A 27,901-nucleotide genomic window follows, 5' to 3' on the forward strand; every position below is an offset into this window, starting at 1 on the left:
GCATGCATATATGCATGACGTGTGCATGACGTGATGACTAAACCAGGCCATAATGCGGCACGGTGTATCTATGTACACCTTTGACAGATCATCCTGTTTATCCATGATGCCCTGTCACATTGCTCTGGACTGCGATAAGCATGTTATTTAAGGTAAGGGGCAGCCTATGAAGCCGTATGTTGGCGTTGAAGCCAGAAATCATGTGGTTTTAGCATAGCACAGTCCGACACACCACTCTGCCTCTTCCTGCACTGATAACAGGGTGAGGGACGACAGAATTGACCGATGGTGGTGGGTTATAATGGGTGTCAGCTCCTTGACTCTTCTCGGCAACCCCAACAGCTTTTGTCTCAGGAAACGTATGCAGAATAGTGTGTAGTTAGCATTTTCCTACTAAATCTAAGTGGCTCAGCCTTATTTACAGGCACATCTTACATAAACATGCTCTGTAACGTCTGACATGATTGATTGAACACCATCACCCCCAAAGATCAGCTGACTATTCAGAGCAATTTTGGAATCGAGGGCTTTGCAAATGACGCAGCATCTAATTTTGCTGATGCCAAGTAAGGTTGCATGAGCTCAATGGCACTTTACTATTATAAGGCCAGGTGTAGTGATGATTTGTCTGTAATGGGAAAATGAGGGCCAGAGTAACTCTGGCAGGAAAGATCTGTGGCTGCTCAGGAAACTCAGCCATTCACTGTTCGACATACTCCCATCCTGAAGTGGGGGGGTGAGGTCGCTTAAGAGGCTAGGGGGTGGGGGGATGCAGAAATACTAATAACAATTATTTTGAAACTGTTGTGTTTATTTTTATTGTCCTCTCTTCCCTTTAATGTTTAATGGCAGCTATTTTCTCTATTTCCCCTCACCGGATTGTCAGTATCACTGATTGTGTTCTTGAAAGCATTAATACTTGTGATTAAGGTTTTCCCCACATTTGTTATTTGTGGTGTCTGTGACGTGTGATTGAACCACAGATCTGTACCATAAAATATGACCTATTGCATGATCAGGATGTTTAAAAAGTTGATAGATTTCCTAAGAGCCTTAACCTTTGCATGCTTTATCTCTGTGTGTGAATTAATTGTCTGAGATGCCAAAGGTCTGGATGCATATAGCGTAGGTCAGCGGAAATCATTTTGATATTTTGCTGCTCTTTATTTTTCTTCCTCTTGCTCACATTGCCATGTTGACTTAAGATATTTGTATTGTCTTCTAATTTTGAGCTATTGTTCTGAGGTGGTTGATAATTACGAAGCTGATAAAACATGGGTGGTAACAGCCCAGAGGTCTTCTCGGAACAAGGCGCATGTGTCAGCCAGTGTCTTCTGCTTCAGGAGAAAAACAAAGAGAGAGAAATTAATGAGTCACAAAAATGACGCCGTTATCTCTCAGCAGGAAGCTGTCAGTGAAGCTTAGATTCATGTCAATGACCCTCACCTGCATCTAAATACACTACAAGCCGATTGAGTGAATTAATAGTTTTAAACACTTTCCTAAGATATGAGACCGGGCTAGTTGTCACAAGTCTTGTGTTTCAAAGGACACGCTTTTGTTTCAAAAGTTTTTGTTTACATAAATGTTGTTTTTTTCCCCCCAAGCATTGGTGTTGAAAAACTTTTTTTTAATTCATTTAAATAATTAATTAGAATAATTTATGCAAGGATCAACTATATAATGGAAGTTGATTTTAACAAAACATTTAAACTGTGTTCTCATGACAACAGGATTTTTCATAAATGTGAGGTCCAGGCAAGTAGTCATTTAAAAAAAAAAAAATTTAAGTACATTTAACAAAACCATTGCAGTCTTTCAACTTCACAATTTCATTTTGAATTCAGTGTTACTTTCTTTTTTTTTTTTTTTGTGTATTTACTTGTGAAATTTACTAACAATTTCTGAGTGAAAATTGATTCTACACTAAATTGTTTTGATAGCAAACACCATTGGGGCATGTTGTCACAAAAGGCCTTTTTAATAGGCATTAAGGATGGAAATGCCCAACAGAGTTTTTGTATCCAAGACAGCAAACTGTATAGAATTTTTTTTTTAATAATAAGCCGACCCTGAGAAATATTGATTTATATAGCTTTAGTCTCTCCTACTTTCTCTGTTGTAACAGCATGTAAATATGCTTTTAAATACAGCGCACAGGAAAGTAGCCCCCACTCGTCGCAATACATTGTAATGACCTCACAACTGCATGACTGGAAGCGCGCGCGAGGAGGCGTGTGAGCTACTGTCCCGGAGCGCGCGCAGAAAGGGAGGGCGATCTTTGTCCGGTCACAAATATTTAATGGTCCGAGCGCAACGGTTAAAAGCGGGAACAAACACATGTTGAAGCAGAATCAGGGCACTCAGTAAAGGAATGAAATTATGTTAGAGCGCGACTATCAGGCAGGACCAGCAGAGACGCGCGCTGAGAAACTTATTGCAGAAAACGCAGTTTCGCGCGGAGCTGTCCAAGGTGGAGTAGGATGATGGGATGAAGCACCTGTTGCTATGCCAATATCTACAAACGAGAACGAGGATGCGATTAATCCACCTCTGCTCGGAATGCCGAGATTTGGCTATTTAAATGGACTGACCCGTGTACGCCATTTAAAAACTAAATATTATAAGCTAATTATATGGAAAACTGTTCAGGTTTATACACTCACCATGGCTGGATGTCGGATGCATTGATGTTGAGTTCTAAATAATCAGTTTCATCTGGAAACCATTACACCTAGGTAAATGATTCACGAGCCTAATCCCCACCAGTGCCCATTTTAATTCAGCACCGTGATATGGTCATGGAAAAAGTCAGATGTGTTAACGAAATGCCACGAGGTGCTGGGAGAGACGCTCGCGCTGCAGGGTTCGCGGCACGCTGATCCCTTGGCACACTTTACGCGCGTCAATGACGCTGGCTCCTTGGTTGAGGCTGGCGAGGCTCGGCCTGCTGACTGCGTGTCTTTATTCATGGCTGGCGGTGGAGGGATGCGGACCGGGTCCGGGTTTCGGCACTCGCCATAGGCAACGCAAGTTGACTCCAGTGTCTTACAAGCAGTACGTGCCCGGTGTCTCTGAGAACAACCTGGGAGCGAGCGGAAGAGCGGAGGGCAGGATTACGCGCAGTTCGGAACGCTTCAATGAGCTCGTGTGCAACTATAACACTGACATTGACTTCAAAGACGAGGAACATACCAAAGCTGACCGGTTCATGACCAAGGTAAAGGAAACAGAATCAGCTTATATACATTATAAAGAAGAGTATTAAAGGTAAGAGTTGGCACATAACTTTAAATAATTATTCTATATAATGAATAATTTACTTTAAAGTTATGTGACATTATCATATTAAAGGTAAGAGCACATAACATAAAATAAAATAATAAATCTAATAATATTCACGCAAAAATAATAATAATAAAAAATTGAAAACTAGATATTTGTACATCTATCAGAATTGAATAATCTTTCTCATGAACACTTTGTAGTGTCATAATCTTGTGCACAAAGCTAATAATGGCTAAATGAATGATAAAACAGTCAGCCTTGTTACTGTCAACCCTGTTACGTTTTAAAGGTAAAATCAAAAAGCAAACTAATAAATAACAAATTAAGAAAAAATAAATTTATCAAAAACAAATTTATTAACTCATCCAAAAATCTAATTTAAAATCAAAATGGAAAGGCACAGATTTCATGGAATGACCCAGATGCATTGGATGATCCTTTCAGCTCTCTCAGTCATCCATGACATACTTCATGCACAGTTAAACACTACTTGAAAATAAAGGGGTTTTGTTATTCCTGTAATTCAGCTGTTTCATTGTCTGAATTTTTTATTTTTTTTTTTTGAAAATTTATGCAAACAACTATAAAGCTGTGATAGAAGGTGATTTCTTCTGGACAAGCCCTGCAAAATTTGAACTGCTCCAAGAGGAAAGATTTAGACTGTCACAATCTCATGATGTTGATAGAATGTTTACCCATGTTACCATGTTCCCTAGGAATTGATCTATAAAATGATCACTACACCTAACATCTACTTCCTTAGCCCCTAGAGTGTGAGCGTGTTCCCTTGTATAAACATGAAGGTAGGCAAGTCACATAACACTGTGAAGAAAACAGTATACAAAATATTATTTTTAAACCTTAAATAAATAGAAGCCATTTAAATCTCAATTCTTAAAGGCAATATGATGAAATTTTCAGTTGAATAAATTAATGGAAATAGACAGTGTATTCATTGGCATGACCTAATCTGTTATGGTATCATAAGTCGTTTTGAGATATTACTGATAAGTTTGATATCACTGATAATACGTTGGCATAGATTGGCATCTAGTTAACTGTGAGGACCCTTATTAAAGTGCTTCAAGTTGGTGTATGTGTACGTATGCATGTGCCCTCTTGTTGCCCAACTCTGAAAGCTATCCTTTGTGCATCTTTTCAAGCCTCTGCGGGGTCGCCTGTGCAGAATTCTCGTCTGTTGAAGTAATGGCACCATTGGAAAAGCCTCTATTGTAGTTTTCACAATGAATCGCCTCTGTCCAACAGCACTGCGAGAAAAATCTCCCTGGTTTGTTTTCTTCTCCTCTTGATTTCTCACTCTTGCTGTCACATTCCCAAGTAGACGTCTAAACATTCCATCCATCTGCCTTCTCGCTCAGACTGGTCTTTGCTTTCTTCTTGCTCTAATTGGCTTTTCGACCCTGTCTTGCTCTCTCGCCTTTTCCCATACCCTCTCAATCACAACCCTAGGTTACATAATATTATTTTCACTGACAAATAATCCTACTTTTTAACAGATTCTCCATTACGTGAGGTGTAGAGAGACACACAATTTGGAGAATGCATGGGGGAAGTCTAAATTCTGTGTTAGAAAGTCTCAAGGTTGACACTGGGGTCATTCAAAAGACTGCGTGAAAACGTTCCAATCGTGTGAAGAAAAAAAAGGAATTGACCTTGGCTTTATTCTGCGACCATGCTGAAGTGTCCAAAGAATGCTGGAAAGGAGTTAAAGTAGCTTTGTTCTTCTTGTTAGATGTTGGGGGTGGAAATGGCCTTTTGCAGAGCTGAAAATGCTGGAGAATTCTGAAATGTCATGGTATTTGCTGTGCTTTCAGCATTAGCACACCTCTGGTTTGAATTGGTTTTGGCAATGTGGCACAGTTGAAGTGAAAATTCATCTAAAAATGAATATTCTTCCTTAAGAAGTTTTAAACCTGCACTACCTTTTTTATTCTGTGGAACACAGAAGAAGATAATTTGAAAAATGTTAGTCATTTCAGTGAAAGTCAATGGGATTCAGTGCTGTTTATATGGACAAAACAGTCACAACATTCTTTAGAATATCTTTTATGTTCCACAGAAGAACGAAAGTCACAGGTTTAGAACAACATAAGGTGAGACATAATTTTAAGTATCTTATCCTTTTAAATAAAGATTTAGAAAAATAAAAAAACATTTTAGTCCTTCTGTATCACCAGTATGATGTTTTTATTTGCCCTTTCCATTTCACAGCGTTGTAAGGACTGCCTCAATAAACTGGCAATAGCAGTAATGAACCAGTGGCCTGGAGTTCGACTGCGAGTGACAGAAGCCTGGGATGAGGATGGCCATCACCCTCCTGGGTCTTTGCATTATGAGGGCCGTGCAGTTGACATCACCACCTCAGACAGGGACACAAAAAAATATGGACTACTAGCACAGTTGGCAGTTGAAGCTGGATTTGACTGGGTGCACTATGAATCCAAGTACCATGTGCACTGCTCTGTCAAAGCCGGTAAGCTTGTAAATCTTTCTTTTTCATAGATAATCCTCATTCATATCTTTTCATGTAGCTCTTAAAGGGATAGTTTACCTTTACATAAAACTTCTGTCATCCTTTACTCACTGTCATGAAGTTCTAAAACTTTATAAGGAGCAAAAAAGATTGTACTTTGAAAAATGTCCATACATTGAAAGTCAGTGGTGTCCAATGACTTACAGTGTACGGACAAAAACTAATAAGGTTGAGTAAATGATGACATCATTTTCATTTTTGGGTGAACAATCCCTTTAACTTGATTTCAAGTTGAAGCTGATAACTCATTCCACCTCAAAATCTTTCCAGATCACTCTGTAGCTGTAGAAAAAGGTGGCTGCTTTTCAGGATCGGGACTTGTGACAATGGCTGATGGTGTGCAAAAACCTATGTCGTGTTTGCGGCCTGGTGAGAAGGTTCTTTCCTTGTCGGAGTCAGGTGAAATTGTTCTCAGTCAGGTACTTCTCTTTTTACATCTAGATAAAGAGAGAAGAACAACTTTCTTTATTTTTACCACTGAAAATGGGAAACAAATGGCACTTACTCCCAATCACCTCATCTTTGCGGCTCCCAATCTCAAAGTGCACCACCATGAGTATGAAGCTATGTTTGCTAAAAAAGTTAGGATTGGGGACTATATACTTACTACAGGGGACAACAGAAGACTTCAGCCATCTAAAGTGGTCTCGGTTTCACTGGAGGAGAGGATGGGGGTTTACGCTCCTTTGACAGATCGTGGGAACTTATTTGTGGATGGCATGCTGGTATCCAACTACGCTTCTTTTGAGGATCACAGACTTGCACACTGGGCATTTTGGCCTTTCCGTGTTCTTTTTCGCTTTTTCCAGACAGTAATGGAAGAGAACTCACAAAAAGTGGTGGTTAAAAGTAGTGCCATGGTCCCTAATATCTCTTCCACAGATCAGACCTTCCTCACAAATGTGATGCACAATAGTTCTTTCAGCATATGCAAGATATTCCCAAAGGTCACAGTGGAAACGGATAATGAACGTAGTTTTTTGCAACAAAAGGAGGTTTACTGGTATGCAAGGCTTTTGCACACATTAGGGCAGATATTTCTTGACGCTCAGAGGTTTTACTGATGGTCAAGACACAGAATATGCAAACATAATGTCAACTGCAAAATAAATTATAGCTCTTTAAAAACTACTGACCAAAAAGGAAAAGCAATAGGCACTATAACTGATATAGTTACTCACCACACATAATGTCCAGTTACAATTATTTCATACTTTTAGAATTTGTAAATGGGTTGCAGTTATGCATATACTTTATGTGAAATATTCAGTGTAACTTAAAAAAATATTGAATAATCACCATATGGACAATTATGGGATTCAAAATGTAAACATGTATTTTTATTTTTTTTACAAAAAAATATATCTAAAAGAAAAAAAAATATATATTTATACACTTTTATACACAAAATATATATCACATTAAACTGTATGCACTCTATTTATTATTTTTTATGCCAAACAGACAGTGACACAGTTGTTGTAATCTTATTTTACTTAAAGTTATTCATAGTTTGTGATGCAAAATAAACCTAATCTGCTTAGAATTTATTCACACCAAACACAAAGAATTTTATTCTCACTAGATTTGCTCTGTGTACAACATATCTTGTCAGTTCCCAAATTAATAAACATTTCAATTTGTGACCAATCAGCATTTTACATTACATCCTGTAGTTGGTAATTTAGAAGCTCTAAATAGATACGAGTTGTAAAACAAATATTGTGTTAACACAGTTAACCATGTCTAATGACTAATTGTAGTCAATTTACAGAGTCCAAAATCAACAGCTATGCCCTAAACAGAGGATAAACAGGCTGGATTTTACTAAGTGCATCGCACCCCCTTGTGGACACCAAAGAATACACTACTGTCTATTCTGATGTGCTTAGTATGATTTACAATCTATCTGTTCTGAAAAACAGCTTCCTGGAATTAATAATAAATCAACATAGATAATAAATGATTATTTGCAGTATTTTGTTCTCAATTATTTTTCCTGCTTAATATATCACCATTTATGCAATATAAACAAAAATTTTAATTAACGTTTAAGTACATTATTCTGATCTACTACAGCCTGACATTGTAAAATATTTAGCATTTAGTATAACTAAAATAATTCTTTTGAGACTGTGTTACTTTTTGGAAGTGCATGATTTTTCCTTAATTCATTTTCCCCCACAACTGTGAAGGTACAGAAGAGGATTATCTCAGTCATGGAGGAGGCAGATAGATACACAGGATCAGGCCAATGGCAAAGACTGTAATGTTGGCCCACCCAACAATAACCTTTGGTGAACCAATCAGATTTTAAAGATAAGCTTAGTCAGGCTCCCTCCAAACATTTCCTGTTCAAACTAATCCTGGTGAAAGCTGGGAAGAAGTTATTAATCTTGTCAATGGGGTATGATCAGAAAGTACAGAGAAAAAAAATACATATATTATACCATCAAGTTGTTCTATAGAGATCAGTATATCAGTACTCTAACAGAACAATATGAGACAGATTAGGCCTGTGCTGTGCAGCTGAATTTTGCAATATCAGAATTTCAGTTTCTGACTGTAAAATAAACATGACCTAATGCAGCATGCTTGAGTAATATATTGGAGAGAACATGACTTCATTATACTAGATGTTGGTAGTGCTCCAGCATGTCCATAAATGGCCATTCTTTCATCATATTAATCTCTGGTATATGAATTAAACAGTCTGATTGAATGTGTTAAGTACTGTATTTACTGCATGTGTCCCAAAAACTATTTGACTGATGGCTTGTCAGCTTAAAGGACAACAAATCCACACCTGCTTGGTTTCTTCCATTATATAAGAGCAGGTCAGTTGATTCAACAATGCATATCTTCTATAGGCACAGAGATTGAAACAAGATTATAATGTTTAATAAGAAATAGCAATGTCACATACATGCATATATACATTCATTTCAAAACAGGCAGCTCATGCATCTGCACTCCTGGATCAATAAAGTGTGTCTCTTTTTAAATCTATACTTATCTAGTCTAAGAAAAGACTAATAATTAACCTTTGATCAGGCAATATTCTGTGGTCTCATTTAGGCTACTCATTTTAAATGTTTAAAATCGATTTTCAGTGAGCTAATAGTGTGCTAATTTTGAAAGCAAGGATGAACTGACATCTATTATGATTAAATATCTGTACTGAGAGTTCTGCTGTTAGCACTGTGGCCAGATAATAACCAGGCCACTTAAACTGCTACCTTTTAAGGGAATAAATAAACAGGATAAATAAATAGATTATGTAATTGTTTAGTTGTATAGAGAGATATGATAGAACAACAGCTAGTTATAGTTCATTACAGCATCGCATCTCTGCAGCCCTGTGAAGGACAGATGGTTCAACTGTAAATTGGGTGAAACTAACAGAATTGACACCCATCACCCAGAGTTTGTAGTGCACCCCTAATTTGTTTGTCCTCTCAAAAGTAGGGGTCGCAGTTGGACTCAGCATCGGTGTTAAAAACATGTTTTAATCTACAGCCTGCACTCACACAGACAGAAAGCCGGTGCACTGCAGTCTCCGTTCAAACTGTTAGGTTACATGAAGCAAGTTTATCAAACAAGCTTGCTACATTTCTCCAGATTGAAGATCTGGGTGTGGGTTAGCCAAAGCTACTCAGTCCGGATGACAGCAGCAAACACGAGAGTCCAGCATGTACTCATTTGATTCATTGGTTTCGGCCAGCCAAAATCTTAATATCAGGTAGTTTGGCAAACGTTTGCTCGCCCGCCAGCACTTCCCCCATCAACAACAAACTAGTAAACCCTGCCTAGCCAAAGCTAGCTTAATGAAATGAAACGGACCCCAGCGATTATTATCCGGAGGATTGTTCCGATCATGTACGAAGACGTTAGCAGCGCATTGTAGGTGAGTGTTAAAAGTAGTATATCATTTTTTAAAAATATATATTTACTCGCTGATTAATCACCCTAGCGATCCTCGGGCCCCCTTCAACGTCCATTTAGCGAAGTGAGTGCGAATCTGAATGTGCTGCTAGCTTCACACTTACTTACCATCGCGTTTCCTAAACTCACGGTTACAAACGCCAGTGTTAGGATTGTGCTGTTATTGTGTTGGCCGTTTAGGTTCTTTTCCTATAAGTTCGTTGTGTTTTTAGTTTAGCGTGATGCATGAGTGTTTATGTCCTTGGTAAATGTGTAAGCCATATTTTTAGCCAGCACCAGTTTATGAACCCTCCGTCATTAAGACCTTATGAACACTGAAGCCACGAAAGCTCAGGACTTCACGTGTCGCTTACTGTCGAATATATAATGTCGTGAGCGTTTTGTTTGCAAAGTCATTAAAACTGCTCTATTTGTTGTTTTTGGTAAGAGCAACGGCATTTTTGGAGTATGAAAGTATCTGGCTAGCAAGCTGAGTTAGCAGATGTGAAACTGGATGATTTGTTTAATTAATTAATGTATTATAAGTTATTTATTTTCGCAAAAGTGGGGCTGGTAATACATTTTGTGATTATTCTAATACATGTTTTTTTTTTTATAGCAGCTGTTGCAGTTTTATGTACCACATAGAGAGACGCTAACACTTCTTGCAGCCTGTTAGCATGCACTACTTTACAAGCAACGCGTTTGGTTACTTTTTAATTTTTGCCCCGATACAAAACATTCGAAAATGCGATAACAGAGACGAGTTTATATATGGGTTTCGCGCTGTCTGTAGCATGTGTGAATGTGGTTGTCAGTTAGCGTGGTGGTACGTAAACCGCTCGGGAAACATGTCAACAAACAAATTCGTGTGAAAGGATTTAACGTTAGCTTGACAGTTTATTCCAAGTTAATGGGCCAGGGGTTTTCAAGGTGGTGTGGGAAATATCTTAGCATAGGATAGTTTAAATTCATTTTCAAAAAATATATATAATTTTTTTTAAAAACATACAAGGGCAAATGGAAGCAGTGTCCCATATTTTGTAATTAGCTAACTTGCGCAGATGAAAGTTGAAATGGGGAAGCAGTGCGTAAAGGATTTTTTTGAATCTATAACACCTTAACTAAACAAATTAATCAAATTGAGATTAGGGTAGAAATTTTTAAAGATGTTCCCTTCATTAAAAAATATGGCTTTGATTGAGTTTCCTGAATAACCCGCTAGCATATCAGGATAAACCAGAACATCAACACAATGCGGATTTTACACTTTCCCTCTATAACAATCACATTAAGTTTAGGAATAATATGATGTATAATGTTGATGGCTTAATTTGCTTTATACAGACATTCACATTCATAACTAAAGTCATGCTGCTTAGCCTAAAAAGTGTCCCGTCTGAAGTATTTTGTGTGTTAGTAGTCTAGGCTTTGAATGAGGATGTCTTTAAAATAACCTATCTGGGAATTTTGTGTTCCAGCTCCATCTGTATATGACTGTACAGTCTGTATAAACCTGCCACTACAATGAAATAAAATAAAAAAATGTGTAATTTTCATTTTATGATATTAATAAAAATGTACAATCTGCCGATTTCATCTCTTGCAATACTGTTTTCACATATCTCCGTTTTTTATATAAATCAGGAAATGTGTGCACAGGGGTCCTGACAAGGATAGGACATTGTGTTTCGGTCTGTTGCATATTATTCTGTTCCATATTTCTTTTATGAGTGTAATCTTGAACACATTATGCAGTTGTAACTGAATTGCATTTCCTGGTGAACTAGCAATATGAGGTGACATTTATATCATGCTATGATTGAATTCATTTTGATAGATAGATAGATAGATAGATAGATAGATAGATAGATAGATAGATAGATAGATAGATAGATAGATTTGAGTTTAAAAAAACGTGCACCCGTGCACTCTTTCACAGGCGGAACAAAATAACGTTGCCTGTGTTGTAGCCCGACCTCGATATTTGTGTCACAGGAAGCGCGCTACACGGAAGTTGTATTTTCTTTGTGTTTCTCCCTTTAGCGTCGTTTTACATAAAGAAAGTAACACGTTATCTTAGTTATGCACGAAGTTTTAGAGTTTTATTGACCGCGGGGTATCACTAAGCAACGGAGCTGTGTATACGTGTCTGTATTTGCCTGGTTTGATGATGGGCGAGCGGGTTATTTTGCAGAGAGTTTGTTAACCCCGGTCAGAAAGCTAGCGTGTTAGCCGCGTCTGTGCACTACTGTGAGCTGAGCAGAACGACGCAGCTGCGGGATCAGACAAATTAAAAAAACCTACTTACGTTAACTGTTGTCTATCTACCAGCGATAACCAAAACGGAGAAAATGCACCGAACACGCGAATCCACCTCATGGTCTGTATTTAACCAGCTACTTTGTGTTATGTTTTCCTATATACAGTAATGTTTGCGTAGTTAGGTGTGGAGTAATTTGAACTTTGCTGGATTATGCACAGTAATTACGCAGTTGCGGTATGGCTAGACGTTCCCAGACGCTGTTGATCGGATGGTGTGCGTTATCCAGAGAAAGATTACCTACAGTTAACCAGTTTAACTTTTTTTGAGAGGCTTAAGTGAAATGACACTGGTTTTGTGGCTGTAGATCATTGCAAAACTTGGATTTGTACATGCATGCAACTCTGGGTGGCACAAGCGTAATGTAACTGTCCTCCGTGTTTCAGATCTCTGCAATAGAGATCTTCTTCAGGTGTAGGAATGGACGAGCAGAAATCAAACTGCGAAGAAAATGATTCAGAAACTGCAGGTTAGTGAACATCAGAAAATAAGATGATATCTTTAGCCATAAGTGTGTCAAATTCATAAGCATGTGTTTTTAGTGTTGATAAAGGGCCTTGCAAACCCTTTAACTTCTTTTTGTAGTAACTACCCTTTTCTTATTCATACACATTTTCGTGGATGTGCTACAGTTAAAATGCATGTATGTCGAGAGCTTTCAAAGAAAGTGTATAAACAAGCAATCTTAAATCTTGCACAGCACTGATATTTAAATAGGAATCCTTTCTTGCTTGTGATCTTTGCTGTAAATAACAGTGCTACCTATCTGGGACTTTGACCCTATTATGCCATTATATTCGAATATTGCTTTTATGTAGTGTGTAATGTAACTGTATGTGAATGTCAACTATCTGCAAAGTTGTAAAGCCAGAAAGTGCACGATAAATAAAGTTATTGTCTCCCAAAAGAAAGAATCGACTCTGAGCAGCCTAAACGAGTCGTCAGTAAAACGAATCCCACTTCCATGACGGCTACACATCATAGGATAACACATTTGCATAATGCCTGCCTAAGTTCTACGTTGACTGGCCGTGAACAACTTAACCCCGCCCTCAAACACTGTAGCTTGTTTTTGTGGTTAACATGTCGAGACCAAATCTTAGAACTGCTTTGAATGAATCGTTTGAGAGTCGTTGGAAAATGAGGTGATATTAAATGCTTATTTTGGGAAAACAAAAGCATTTTTTGACTTTGCATGCATGTAAATATATTGTAGGAGACTATATATAATATCCCAATATTTGGAACCTTAAAAATGGCATAATAGGGGCACTTTAAAGGGGACGTTTATATTTGCTTCATCTTATCTAACGGCTACCATGTTTCTCTCAGCTGATGATGGGACCTCTGCAAAGGAGAGCATCCAATCTGAGGGGGAACTGAGTGCCCCTGTTGCTGCAGAGGACATCTCAGGCACTACTGTGGACACTTCCAGCTCATCATTGTAAGGCTTTCTATAAATATTGCTGTTTGAGCTGCTTTGCATAAAATTTTGGTCATGCTTGAATAGCTCAGTATATGGGAAAATGCTATCTTCATTAAATAGAATTAGACAAACTAGTCACTTGTTTAGAGCCATCGATCTATCAGCAAATGTCAAATATAACACAGAATTTGAATATTAATGCATCCCATTTGATTACACAGAGCTGTTTTGTTGAAGTAATGTGTACAGAGTTGCTGATCGTCTTTTCTGTGTGGTGTGTTTCAGGGATACTGTCAGGGCTTGTGCTCTGTGTAACTGTGTGGAGCGTAGTCTGCATGGACAGCGGGAGCTCCGGTGTTTTGGACCCTCTTCCGATCGGCCCAGCTTGGAGCTCTCTGTCTCCTCTTTGCCAGCAGCTGGAAATGATGACCTGTCTTCCATTGGATTCTCTGAATCCACCTGTCTGGCATCTCTCTTTGATGACACGGGTATGCTTATGAAATCAAACGGTGTGAATCGTAGTGATGTCACTGTCATATTCGGGTGTTGAAGTGAGACATTAAGACACACAGTAGTTTCTTCCCAATTTGTCACATTTCTCCCTGAGTGAGTGGAATAACATGGTTTCTATTTACATTAAGCATTTCTATTTGTAACTTTTATTTTGGAACAATACAGCGCTCAACCAGGTTATTGTTAGATATATGCCTGCCTTACTGATTTTTTCCCCTTGCTCAATCACAAAGATTATTAATAAATGTTATTAGCAGTGGCATGTATACTACTGTTTACAGGTTTGGGGTCAGTACAGATTTTTTAATGTTTTTGAAAGTTTCTGATGTTCACCAAGGCCGATTGATCAAAAATACAACAAAAATGGTAAAATTTTGAAATAGTATTACAATTTAAAATATCAGATTTCTTATATATTTATATTTCATTTTTAAATGAATGTAATTTATTCCTGTAAATTTTCAGCGGCAATAATATGCTGATTTGATGCTCAAGAAGCATTTCTTATTATTATCAGTGGTGAAAGATGGTGAGAAAGCAGTTTTGCTTTATTATATTTGTGGAAGTTACAGTCATTTTTTTCAGGATTCTTTGAGTAGAAAGCCAGAGGGCGCTCTCGCGCTGAAACTCCAAATGCTCCCTGCAAAAGCGGTTGATGAATAAACAGAAGATTTAAAAAAAAAACAGCCTTTGTTTGAAATGGAAATGTTTTGTAACATTATAAATTTCTTTACTGTCACATTTTACAAATTTAGTGCATCCTTAATATGTGAAAGTGCTAATTTCTTGAAAAAATACTGGCCCCAGAATTAGTGTTGTTTTTTGTGTTGTTTGACATGCATTTATGAAATATTTTTTTAATTAAATAATTTTTTAAAACGTTACAATAAATTATGTAAAAATACAATTAAGTAACATTTGTAAAAAAAACATTTTGACTGTCATACAGTGATTTATTTATAGTCTTCAACCTATTCTAATCTAAAAATTCTCATCTGTATTACCCAACATTAGCTGTGCAGCAAATTAAATCAACAGAAAAGATAACATCAATCAGTACATAATAAAAAAACATATTTTAATGGTTTGCATGCTATAAAAATACATGTGTGATCAAATGTAAGACATAGCTTGATGGAGAAAGTGATAGTTCTGTCAACTGCTTCTAAATTCTCTACAAATTCTCTTAATGTTGAGCCCTGCAATTGGTTAAAATGTGGTTTGTGAGTCTATGTTTTACTGGATGGGTTTAGCTGTCAGTTTTTGACTTTCTGTGATAACTGTCAGTGTGTTTCATAAATCAAAATTGGGATTTTAAGAAAACAAGACCTCATGAATCTCGTCTTAAATGTATTTTCTTCTCAGTAGTGTTATAACAGCAAATCCTTTCTTTTAAAACAGGGAGCTGCTGGGTTCACCACTGGTGTGCCGTGTGGTCTGAGGGAGTGGAGCAGACTGAGGGTGAGGTGCTGATAAACGTGGATAAGGCAGTCATCTCAGGGATACAGCGGGTAGGCTGAGAGCTTCCGTTATCACAGCATTAAACCTCGTAAATATTGCTTTATGGCAGACAAATGAACTTTTCTTTCTTTTAATTGGCTTTTCTATCTCTGCTTCAGCCATGTGATTATTGTAAAAGGATGGGTGCTACCATCCGGTGCCGGGCCGAAGGCTGCTCACGGTTCTACCACTTCCCCTGCTCGGCTGCGAGTGGATCATTCCAGTCCATGAAGCAGCTGGCGCTCCTCTGTCCAGAGCACATAGACAAGGCCGAGGAGATTGGTATGGAGTTGCAGCAGAACAGATGCAATATCATCAGTAAATAACGTTTCAGTTTCAGCGGTGCCTGAGATGATGCTGTGTTTGTTTTGCAGCCGGAGAGGAAGCACGGTGTGCAGTGTGTGACTCCATTGGGGAACTGTCGGGTCTGCTATACTGTACAGGCTGTGGGCAGCACTATCATGATGCCTGTCTTGAGATCAGTGCCACACCACTTCAGCGGTCAGGTTGGCAGTGTCCCGAGTGCAAGGTGTGCCAGACCTGCAGGTACGTTTGAATGCTTCTTGCATATTAATCAAGTTTATAGTATGAAACTTACAAGTGATGCACTGAAATGTTGGCAAAACAAAGTCCTCGCTGTTGTTCTGTTATTAAAATTAGACATAAAACCGTTCACATTTTCGGTTTTTGGGCAAGTGCATCTGGAATTGTCAGGTGAAATACTGTATTTATAATGGTGTTTGCAAAGACTTTGTGTTAAATGTATATTTTTTTCAATAACATCCAGGCAACCAGGGGAGGATTCGAAGATGCTGGTTTGTGATGCTTGTGACAAGGGCTACCACACCTTCTGTCTACTGCCAGCCATAGACTCTGTGCCCCCTGATTCATGGAAGTGCAAAGTAAGCTTAAACCAGTGACTCATTCTAAAATGCCCTTCGTCTGTGTAATATCACCATCTAAGGCAGAAATCAGGCCTGTTCAATTTATTTACATAGTTGCTCTGCTCTTTTCTCATGCCTAAAACTACATGGACAAACCTCTTGAATTTTTCAACCAAGGTTCCCCTAAAAATGAAAATTGTCATTATTGTCGATCCTTTTTTATGGTAGCCCTTTGAGCAATTGTAATAGTGATATCGGTTTTTACAGATGCTTGGTGAGTATGTGATATTTTGTGAGTGAAATATCACTCTATTGTTATGTCTAACCTGATTTGCATGTCTCTTTCAGCGGTGCCGTGTGTGTATTGACTGTGGCATGCGAGGGCTAAAGCTTCCTGGCTCTGAACAGTGGTTTGAGAGCTACACAGTATGCGAGGGCTGCCAGCGCAAGCGCACCTCTGTCTGCGGCGTGTGCAGTAAGGCCACGGAGCCCTCTGTCTCCCTGCAACATCGCTGTGCCATCTGCCACAGGTCAGTTTATGAACCTCCTGCCATAAAGAACAGGCAAGTGAGCAGCTTATTGCTGTACAAAGAAGCGGTTTACTAAAATGGAGGTGACCTTTAAAGCGTGAAGCAGTATTTGCCATGAAGTAACAAACAAACTGACTATAATTCGTCTCGTTGCATAAATTTAACTTGTGTTTGATATCCTCTGCAGATGGGTACACAGTGATTGTGCCTCTCTGTCAGGGTCTCCTGATGAGAAATGCATCTGTGTGCTCTGCGAAGAAATCCCAGATGAGGCTCCGACCGAGTCTGAGGTGTTGTCGACGCAAGAAGATGAGAAAGCTGATTTAGAGCCAATGGAGTTGGGTATGCTTCTTTAAGTTTCTATTTTTTTTTAAAGTGCTCACTGTTGGTTTCTCATAGGACTGTACATCTGTTTTGCAAGTCTCGTGTGATAAGGACCAAATACAGGTTTAAACAGGGTCCAAGATGTTATGTTGGTGTTTGATTTTTTTTTTTTTTTTTTTTTTTTCAGCAGCCATTATTCCAGTCTCCATTCTAATATGCTGATACTGCGATGAATAGAAAGTTCTAAAGAGCAGAATTGATTTTAAATAGAAATCTTCTGTAACATTATAAATGTATTTTGATTATTTTAATGCATCCTTACTGATTAAAAGTTAATTTCTCAAAAAGAAAAAAAATCTTATACCTGCCTCAAACTTTTGAAAGGTAGTGTACCTGATGAATGCAAATTTGAATTACAATTTAAGTTCAGGAATTCAAATAATTAATTTCTGAACACTGTATTGCAGTGTGTTCTCTATGTAGTGTGTGGTATAGTGGGCTAGTCGGTGATACTCAGCCCTAGTTTCTGTTCTCTATGGACATAGAGTATTATTGACTGATATTAGATGTGGATATTGAGCCGATGTGTTTCATTTTAGGGACAGAGCTTGAAGTGGTTGAAACGGCAGAAGTGAAAGAAAGCATTATGGAGGAGGAACTATGGCCAGAAGGTGCTGAGGGCTCCACAGAGACTAATGTGCACAGTGAGGTCTCTACAGAGCAGCAGGCCCCTTTAGCTACGGTTTCAGGTAAATTTCAAAACCCACCACAGTAGTTCAGGTGTTTATGTGCAAACATACTGACCCTGCCATAAAAATTGTTCTTTTTTATTTTATTACGTGAGTTTGTTTATTTTTATTTTTTTTAATTATAGCTGCGAATTGTATGTTACTACAGTGCAACACTGAAATGTTTTGCCTGTTATCTTTTGTAGAGGTTGATGGAAAAGAAAAAGAGGTGACAACTACCATTGCAACAGTGGTTACAGAGGCCATTGTGGAAAAATCTGAGGATACTCAGGACCCTCCTGTGAAGGATAGCCCAGACAGTCCTGTACCGGACACTATAGAGGAAGCCCAAACTGATGTAGCTGAAACTAACATAGAAAGGCAGGAGGAGTTGCAAGGGCAAGACCATACTCTTCAGACAGAGACAGAGTCAATCTGCACAGAGGAGACTACAGAAACAAACCCTCCAACAAGCCTGTGTTCTCAGTCTTCTCAAATCACACTCCCTGTTTTGGAAGAAGCAGAGCCAGTTGTTATGGACTTGGAGGAGGTGGGATCTGAGGCACGGCAAGAGGAGGCGATAGACCGGACTCCTCCCCCTGCTCCTCAGACTGAAATGCCCCCTGCATCTGACACTGATGATAGAATGGGCCAGTCTGAGGATGAAGAAGAGGAGGATGAGCAGGGGGTGGAGGAATCCTTAGAGGAGTCGCTCCTCAAAGATGAGAGTCAGGGAGACGATGACCAGTCCAGGAAGGAGATGCAAGAGGATATGAAGCCAGAGCTGGTCCTCGATGAGACATCAAACATTAGCCACGGTGACGAGAGCAGCAGCGGTTTTCTTGGCTCGCCGGCTGAGGCAGACTCTCAGATGCTGTCCATGGAACTCAGCCTGATGCCAGCCGGCAGGTCTCGTTCTGATTCGCTGCTAACCGAAACGGAGGACTCCATGCCTTTTGATCCACTGAAGCCCGATGGAGATAAAGTGAAGCGCAGGGGTTCTCCAGGACGCTCACGGGTAAAGCAGGTGGATGTCAGACACCAGACTTTTTCTAAGTGATGTGGAATTCTAATTGGTTTAGGTACCCCACTAGTACAAAAGTAGTAATTTTGAGGTTGATGCATTTATTTTTTGACCTTTCAGGGCAGAGGTAGTGGTTTCCCAGGGAAGCGGCGGCCACGTGGTGGTGGCAGTGGCAGTAGTAGTGGAAGAGGCCGTGGACGGTCGCGTCTCAAAGCAATGGCCTCTTGCATTGATGCCTTTCTAGTAAGTTTTTCACTTCACTTTCACTTCACTTCTGCCAGCTCGTCCTTTACTAGTATTTTTAAAGCATATTTCTCTTTAGTGTAAACTATTGTTAATTATTGCTGTTAATTTGAACTGTATAACATTTTAATCCCCCATTAAAAATCAAGTTTTCTGTTGTACTGTTACTGATTATAATATGTGAATTATTCTAAAAACATTACCACCAGTGTTGTTTTTATTAAAAATCATTTCATTAATTTAAATAAAATGTGAAATGAACAAAAAAAATATTAAGAAAAATTAGAAGAAAATCCTGAACGAAAATGAAATATGTTTCCAGGGCAACTGACTGAAATGAGTTTAGATGCTAAAATACCAAAGTGACTAAAGTTACTAAAACTGAAAGGAAAATAACTTGGCTAAAGTGTAATAGAAAAAACAATAAAGGGACTTCCGGTTTTGCCTTCCCCGAGATTACCTTTAGGGTTTTATTAATCATTTTAACATGATTAAAAATAATAAAGGTCAGAGTTATTAAAAAAAGGATGAAACGCAGTAAATGCAATAAAAAAAAACTGATGTATTGGTGAAAGCGGTTAAAGACGTGGTCAAAAGTCTTGAGAAAAGAACTGAGGAATCTTAGCAAAGGATAAGCACATCAGAAGATCGCGCCGACAGATCAGAAAGATTGCTTGCGTACATGTTAACAAAACAGCGCCAACTGGAAGAAAAGTGCGAGGATTTGGAGAGTTGGTCACGGAGGTCAAATATATGTATTTAAGAGAGTAAAAGAAGTAATTGATGGAGACTGGACTATGGCAGATTTTGTGGATTGTATGTTAAAAGACCTCCTCGATATCCATGCTGACCAAGATCTTGGCATTGCGGCTCCAGCAGATCCTAAATCCTCCCCCAGGTCAGTTGTGGTAAAATTTCTGCTAAGCAGCAAATGTTTTTCAAGGCATGGAGCAAAAAACGCCTAAAATATGGGGGGGGGAACACCATCTCTCTGGACAATGACTACTTCCTGGATATTCAGCACAGATATAAAGAACTGCACATAAAGTTCAGATCACCATTCCCGGCATCACTCAAAGTGTTACTGGAAACAGGTGAGAAGACCCTCTGTGTGGGAAGCTGCGGACGGACTGAAACATCTGGGAATAAAAGTACATTTCTCGGAAAACAAACTAATCGAAAAGGAATTTTTCCTGGTGGGATGGTTGGCACACGGACAGATTAGTGGCATGCGCCTCACACGTGTAGTGCTGGAGGACATGAGAGACTTTATTTGGGGTAATGGTATTATGGTTTAAAATATATGCACCTAATGAGACAAGTCCCAAGTTTATAAATAAAATGTTCAGTTTGATTAACGAGAAATCACAAGGGCGGCTGCTTATGGCGGGGGCAACTTTAACTGTGTACTCTTACTGCTAGACCGAAATCTCTCTTCGTATAAACCCCTATCCTTAGCAAGTAAGGCCCTGAAGAATAATTGTGCAGAATTAGGGATGATTGACATCTGGAAACATTTTATTCTCACTCACATGCTTCATACTCTAGGATAGCAATTTTTTGTGTAACATTCATAAAATTACATTATCAGATCACACACCCATATCAGTGGTATGGGACAATAATAAATAATATTCATAGCTTTTTTTATATAATGTCTTGTTGCTCCACTCTTTGAATGCTTTGTATGGCACTGGCACTTGATGCAGAGAAGGCTTTTGACCAGGTGTCATGTCTTTTTCTGCTCAAAGTGTTGGAAAAATATGGATTTGGCCCCATTTTCATCCAATGGATAAGACTTCTGTACTCTGCTCCCAGGGTGTTGTTAGGGTTAATGGTTGTATGTATCAACCCTGTGTTCTTTGAAGGGGAACAAGACAGGGCAGCCCACTGTCTCCTCTTCTTTTTACCCTTTGTATTGAACTATTGGCAGAGGTAATTAGGGGTAATCCTGATATCCAAGGAATAAGTGTATGAAATGAGACGCATAAAGTGTCATTATATGCAGATGACATAATTGTATACATCTCTGACCCATTACACTCAGTCCCTAAACCAATGAAGTGTATTAACCCATTTGGCAAATGTTCAGGTTAAAAAAAACTAATGCAGGGAAAACCCCTTATTACAACATAGATGCAGTCTTCCTTCTCTTTTAAGTGGCCGATATCGATGTTCACTCTGCTAGATAAGTTGATTTCTAGGTTCATCTGGCAAGGTCGGCTTCCAGGGTTTGATATAAAACATTGCAATTGCCAAAATACTAAGGTGGGTGGGAGCTCCCAAATTTTAAGAACTATTGGAAAACATCCCTGCTGTGAGTGCTGGTAATTTGGTTGTCGTAGGACAGTGGGACTAGGTGGTTAGAAATTGAAAAGTTTAATTCCAGTCCACACTCATTATCAGCTTTTCGTTTTATTGAAGAAAAGAAGATAAGCAAGTACAAATTAGGAAAATGGTCAGAAGTGGCTTATTTGGCATGGAGGGAGGTTCAAGAGGCTTGTGATCTGCCTAGGGGGCTCTCCTTGTTAGCATCCATAACACAGATAAGGAACTTTGTACCCTTGACGATAGACTCAAGCTTCAGAAACTGGGGCCTGAAAAACGAAAGAGAAACACTCAAAACATTTAAACAACTCGTAACTGAATTTTCATTCCCTGACTTTTATAGGTATCAGATTGACTTTTATAGGTATCTTCAGGTCTGTAGCTTCCTCTTTAAACATCCAAATTGGAAAAAAATTAAAACATCTCCCTTATCAATCAAGCTCATTTTGATTAAGTCACAGACTGGTAATAAGATCCTTAGAGCAGTCAGCTGCATATATAGAGAGCCTTAAAGGCTATGAAGAAGGGCAACACTCATCATATCAGATTAAAATGGCAGAAGGAGCTCAAGTTATTGATTTCAGATGAGAGCTGGACTGAAATGTGTGCAGAAACCAATAAAACGACCTCAAATAATAACTGGAGAGAATATAATTGGAAAGGGACTAAGCAACAATTTGTGCAACTCAGAAAAAATGATAAGTTTAACTCAAATCAAACTAGTGCCTGTTGGAGAGAGTGTGGAGAGCAAATAGCAACCTTTTCATATCTTTTGGTATTGCCCCATTCTAAATGCTAATTGGTCATCTGTATTTGGTCTCGTTATTAAAATTTTTTAAGTTACTCTGCCCAGAGACCCTTTAATTGCAATTTTGGGAATTAAGCCAATTTTAATTCAGAGTCAGAAGAACATGTATCTTTTACGAATACTCCTAGTCACTGCAAAGAAGAACATCACAATTAAATGGCTTCAGAAATTGCCACCGACTCTTGAAGAATGGTTACGGACAGTGAGGGAGATTTATGTGATGGAAAAGATAACACCCAATTTAGTCAGTTTACGGAGATATGGGAACGTTTAATGAAGGAACTGGGTCATATGTGGGGGTAATGTTTTTGTGCATTTATTTTTTTCTAGTAGGCTGGCTGGTTGATAATTTGTCTTTGTTTATCCCATCTAATACTGTTCTTTTTATACATTGTTTTTGATATTCAGACAACGACATCTTGTAATCGCGGTAATCCTACAATGGTGCACCATAAATCCCGGAAACAGTCTCTAACTCTAGTGCTTATCAATGAAATAAATCAAGGTTCTGCAAGTTTAAATGAAATGCATATATTATATTTACAGCAAACCATGACTGCAGACACTGGACTTAGCAAAGAAGAAGATGAGGAGGAAGATGACACCATGCAAAATACTGTGGTACTTTTCTCCAACACTGATAAGTTTGTCCTGCAGCAGGTACGAATTTAACTTTCATTATCCCACTCTGACTTCCTATAAAATTCAGCATCATGAGTGACAGTTACTTGATTCGTCTCTTCTTTTTTATGTGTGTAACAGGACATGTGTGTAGTGTGTGGTAGTTTTGGACAGGGTGTGGAGGGCCAGCTTCTAGCCTGTGCTCAGTGTGCACAATGTTATCATCCATACTGTGTGAACAGCAAGGTAAGCTTTTAAATGATTCTGTATGATTACCTGCATTATACACAGACACTCATTATTTCTTTATTTGGATGGCTCCTCTCTAGATCACCAAGATGATGTTGAGAAAAGGTTGGCGTTGTCTTGAGTGCATTGTGTGCGAGGTGTGTGGGAAGGCTTCAGACCCTGCCCGTTTGCTGCTTTGTGACGACTGTGATGTCAGCTATCACACTTATTGCTTGGACCCACCCTTACAGACTGTGCCCAAGGGAGGTTGGAAGTGCAAATGGTGTGTCACTGCCTCCGTACCTTTAAGTGTGTCGTGAGCTCAAAGTGAATGTGTGGTAACCAAAGCATTGTTTTATCCCCTTCAGGTGTGTGTGCTGTATGCAGTGTGGTGCTAGCTCCCCTGGGTTCCACTGTGAGTGGCAAAATAACTACAATCACTGCGGCCCTTGTGCCAGCCTGGTAACCTGTCCTGTGTGTCGTGAGAACTTCATGGAAGAGGAGCTGCTGCTTCAGTGCCAGCACTGTGACAGGTCGGGAATGCATTATATTATTAAAAGAAAATGTATGTACATTCCTGTTAAAAACGTTTGGGCTCAGTAAGATTTTTTTGAAATACTTTTATTCAGCAAGGATGAATAATATTAATCAGAAATGACAGGAATGACAGTTCTTTTAAACTTAAGAATCGTTTAAAAATGTGTCTTGGTGTCCAAAAATATACACTACCGGTCAAAAGTTTGGGATCAGTAAGACTTATCATGTTTTTGAAAAGTCTCTTATGCTCACCAAGGCTGCATTTATTTGATCATAAAATACAGAAAAAAAACAATAATCTTGCAAAATGTTATTACAATATAAAATAATGGTTCCTATTTTAATACCCTTAAAAATATAATTTATTTCTGTGATGCAAAGCTGAATTTCCATCAGCCATTACTCCAGTATAAAGTGTCACATGATCCTTAGGAAATCATTCTAATATGCAGATTTATTATTAGAATTTGTGCTGCCAAATATTTTTTTGAAAACTGCAATACTTTTTTCAGGATTCTTTGATGAATAAAAGTTAAAAATAACAGCATTTGTTCAAAATATAAATCTTTTCTAACAATATAAATCTTTACTATCATTTCTCAACAACTTAACACATCCTTGCTGAATAAAAGTTATAATTTCTTTCAAAAAAATCTATTTTAAATAAATGTTGGTCTTTTTAACTTTTTATTCATCAAAGAATCCTGAAAAAAGTATCACAGGTTCAAAAAAAATATTAAGCAGCACAGCAGTTTCCATCACTGATAATAAATCAGCATATTAGAATGATTTCTGAAGGATCATGTGACACTGAAGACTGGAGTAATGATGCTAAAAATTCAGCTTTGCATCATAGGAGTAAATTAGATGTTAATGTACAGTACAGGTCAAAAGTTTTGAAACATTACTATTTTTAATGTTTTTGAAAGAAGCTTCTTCTGCTCATCAAGCCTGCATTTATTTGATCAAAAATACAGAATTTTTTTTAATATTGTGATATATTATTACAATTTAAAATAATTGTTTTTAAATTTATTATACTTTAAATTATCATTTATTTCTGTGATGCAAAGCTGAATTTTTAGGATCATTATCACATGATCCTTTAGAAATCATTCTAATATGATGATTCATTATCAAAGTTGGAAACAGTTCTTCTGCTTAATATTTTTTCAGAACATGTGATACTTTTTTAGGATACTTTGATGAATAAAAAGTAAAAAAAAGCTATGTTTTTAAAATATAAATAATTTTTAATAACAATATACAAAACTGATCAGTAATTTGGGGTCAGTAATATTTTTTTCTTTCTTTTTTTTTTTAAATAAAATCAATACTTTTATTCAGCAAGGATGTGTTAAATTGATAAAAAAGTGATAGTAAAGACAATAAATTATTAGAATATATATTATTAGATTTTTTTTTTTTATTTTGAATAAATGCAGTTCTTTTTAACCTTTTATTCATCAAATATATTAGACAGCAGAACTGTTTCCAACACTCATAATAAATCAGAATATTAGAATGATTTCTAAATGATCATGTGATAGACTGGATGTTACATGTGACACTGAAGGCTGGAGTAATGATGCTGAAAATTCAGCTTTGCATCACAGGAATAAATATTTTTTTTTAAGTATATTCAAATAGAAAACTATTATTTCAAGTTGTAATAATATTTCACAATATTACTGTTTTTTTTTCTGTATTTTTGATCAAATAAATGCAGTCTTGATGAGCAGAAGAGACTTCTTTCAAAAACATTAAAAATAGTAATGTTTCCAAACTTTTGACCTGTACGGTATATTAAAAAAAATTTCCCCTGTATTTTTGATCAAATAAATGCAGCCTTCATGAGCATAAGAAACATTAAAAATCCTTCTGATCCCAAACTTTTGACTGGTAGTATATATAAAGCAGCACAACTGTTTTTAACATTGATAACAAGTAATGTTTCATGAACACCAAATCAGCATATTAGAATGATTTCTGAAGGATCATATCATCACATGAATAAATTATATTTTAAAATATTTAAAACAGTTGTTTTAAATTGTAATAATACACCACAATGTTATTGCTTTTGTTATTTTTGAATAAAATGCAGCCTTGATGAGCGTAAGAGACTTATTACGTTTATGTTTCTCTGCTTTATAGATGGGTTCATGCTGTATGTGAGAGTCTTTACACTGAGGATGAGGTTGAACAAGCATCTGATGAGGGCTTTGCCTGTACAGCCTGCACTCCATATGTCCCCAGGCCTGTTGGTGAGTTTTATTGTCAAAATAAGTAAAATTTAAAGTGTTAAGTTTCCCATAATAATATAAATTAAAGTGTTAAGTTTCCCATAATAATATCCTTTTTCAATCTCTTAGTGGAGTATCCTATGATGTCAGCCTTCAAAATGAAAGAACCAGGTATGTGTATATTTTGATAATTAATTGTCAGGCTTTCATCTATTAGCTATTTTTATATGACTTGATCTCTGTTTTTCCATCCACTTGCTCATAGAGCCACAATTTTATCGTCTGGAGGGAGTCTGGCTAACAGAGACTGGCATGTCTTTATTGCGAGGCATGTCCATGTCACCCCTGCACAAACGCAGACAGCGCCGTTCCCGACTGGGCACCATGTGTATTGATGAGTTGAAAGAAGGCGATGCAGATGGTGATGAGGGGAAAGGTCAGTTTATTACTGAGTTTAATTATTTTGTGTACTTTATGATGACCAATTATTTATATCTTTGTTGCAAGTGAAGTGTGGTGCAATGTTTATAAATGTCCTTACTGGAACTTGTGTTAAATCAGTATGGCGACTCACTGCCATTGATTGATTGAGAATGCAAATAATAAGAGACTGAAACTGTAATAGGAGGTGCAGAAGCGATGGAATGTGAGCCCAAGTTAGAAGCCCCTGGGAGCCCAGATAGGGAAGGAGGAGTGGACAGAGAAACTGGGGCAGATGGAGGTGTAGAGGGCATGGCTGACTGTGAAACTCTCAAAGGAGGAGTAGAGGAGACTGAAGACGGGAAGAAGAGGAAGCGTAAACCATACAGACCAGGTCACTGAGCTGCTTCATTTCCTAATGGCTCTATCAGTGTTTCATGCTTTGAAAGAAATGGTTAATAATGTGAGTTTTATCTTTTTTTCATTCACTTGTAGGGATTGGAGGGTTCATGGTCCGGCAAAGAAAGTGTCACACACGAATGAGGAGGAGTCTGTCTGCCTCTGGGGATGGTGTTCCTGAAGGTCAAGCAGCTGAAACAAAACTTGAGGAAGGCAAGTGTGGCCAAATGGGAGTTCACAATGTCCCAGCAAACACCAGCAACCAGTGTTGGTTAAATTTTATTGGATCAGTGTGTTAACCTTGTTACCACAAACTGAATATGATTTAATTTTTTTGAGTCTTGGAATGTTTTGAGTTTGTTTTCAACAAACTATGATGTAATCTGATGTGAACACAAACCTCTAATGTCCTTGCCAACTGCATTAAAATAAATGTTTGTGGGCACAACTGCCTGGGGCTGTCAGTCTTCATTGACTGGGAAAAAGTTTTCAGTTTCTTTGCAAAATAAAATCTGTATGTATTGCATCATAACACTCTGAACGGAAATATGAACTGTATTTGTAAATATAGTTGTTTTTTGTACAGTGTACATTTAGCTTTTTTCCCAACAGCTTTAGCCCAGCATCCTCTTGAGATCCAAAGAGATCACCAAACCTTTGTAAAACTCCCGTCAATAGTCTTTTTTTTTAATAAAATTTAGGACCTCATCCAGACATACCTCTTGATGTCCCAGAGGCAAAAACAGCAGAGGGAGAGGGTGAGCAAGCCAAAAAGCGCAGGGGCAGAAAGAAGAGCAAGTTGGAGGACATGTTTCCTGCATACCTACAGGAGGCTTTCTTTGGCAAGACATTACTTGATCAGAGTAAGAGAGCTATTCTTGCTCCTCCAACCCAAAGACATACGCAGGGCGTTCTGAGACCTCCAATCCCTGGGCTTGGTGCCAAAAATACAGCTTCTGAACCAGGTAAGACACTACATCAGTCATACAATTTTGAGAATAATAAAGTTAGACCAGGCAAAGATGTAAACGTTTGTTTAATTTTGTTCTTACA

General features: G+C 38.0%; 2 protein-coding genes across 2 annotated transcripts in view; both read left to right on the plus strand.

Annotated features, from left to right (window-relative positions):
* Positions 1 to 2,268: 2,268 nt before the first annotated feature.
* Positions 2,269 to 7,187, plus strand: LOC109088430 (sonic hedgehog protein A-like). Its single transcript, XM_042713273.1, has 3 exons — positions 2,269 to 3,220; positions 5,521 to 5,782; positions 6,113 to 7,187. The coding sequence occupies exons 1-3, from the start codon at positions 2,909 to 2,911 to the stop codon at positions 6,904 to 6,906; spliced, it is 1,368 nt and encodes a 455-aa protein (XP_042569207.1). The 5' UTR covers positions 2,269 to 2,908; the 3' UTR covers positions 6,907 to 7,187.
* A 4,521-nt stretch (positions 7,188 to 11,708) lies between these two features.
* The window catches only part of LOC109088326 (histone-lysine N-methyltransferase 2D-like), a 37,759-nt gene continuing 21,566 nt past the window's right edge, over positions 11,709 to 27,901 (plus strand). Inside the window, 23 exon segments of the mRNA XM_042713274.1 lie at positions 11,709 to 12,149; positions 12,476 to 12,558; positions 13,422 to 13,533; positions 13,801 to 14,003; positions 15,430 to 15,539; positions 15,648 to 15,810; positions 15,903 to 16,074; positions 16,316 to 16,430; positions 16,761 to 16,942; positions 17,130 to 17,284; positions 17,866 to 18,015; positions 18,201 to 19,021; positions 19,139 to 19,261; positions 22,944 to 23,057; positions 23,160 to 23,264; positions 23,348 to 23,529; positions 23,615 to 23,779; positions 25,941 to 26,050; positions 26,159 to 26,200; positions 26,295 to 26,465; positions 26,655 to 26,843; positions 26,945 to 27,061; positions 27,550 to 27,813. Coding sequence (XP_042569208.1) covers positions 12,510 to 12,558; positions 13,422 to 13,533; positions 13,801 to 14,003; positions 15,430 to 15,539; positions 15,648 to 15,810; positions 15,903 to 16,074; positions 16,316 to 16,430; positions 16,761 to 16,942; positions 17,130 to 17,284; positions 17,866 to 18,015; positions 18,201 to 19,021; positions 19,139 to 19,261; positions 22,944 to 23,057; positions 23,160 to 23,264; positions 23,348 to 23,529; positions 23,615 to 23,779; positions 25,941 to 26,050; positions 26,159 to 26,200; positions 26,295 to 26,465; positions 26,655 to 26,843; positions 26,945 to 27,061; positions 27,550 to 27,813 — 3,814 coding nt within the window. The 5' untranslated portion in view covers positions 11,709 to 12,149; positions 12,476 to 12,509.

Source organism: Cyprinus carpio, chromosome A23, assembly GCF_018340385.1.
Source record: "Cyprinus carpio isolate SPL01 chromosome A23, ASM1834038v1, whole genome shotgun sequence".
Taxonomy (NCBI): Eukaryota; Metazoa; Chordata; class Actinopteri; order Cypriniformes; family Cyprinidae; genus Cyprinus; species Cyprinus carpio.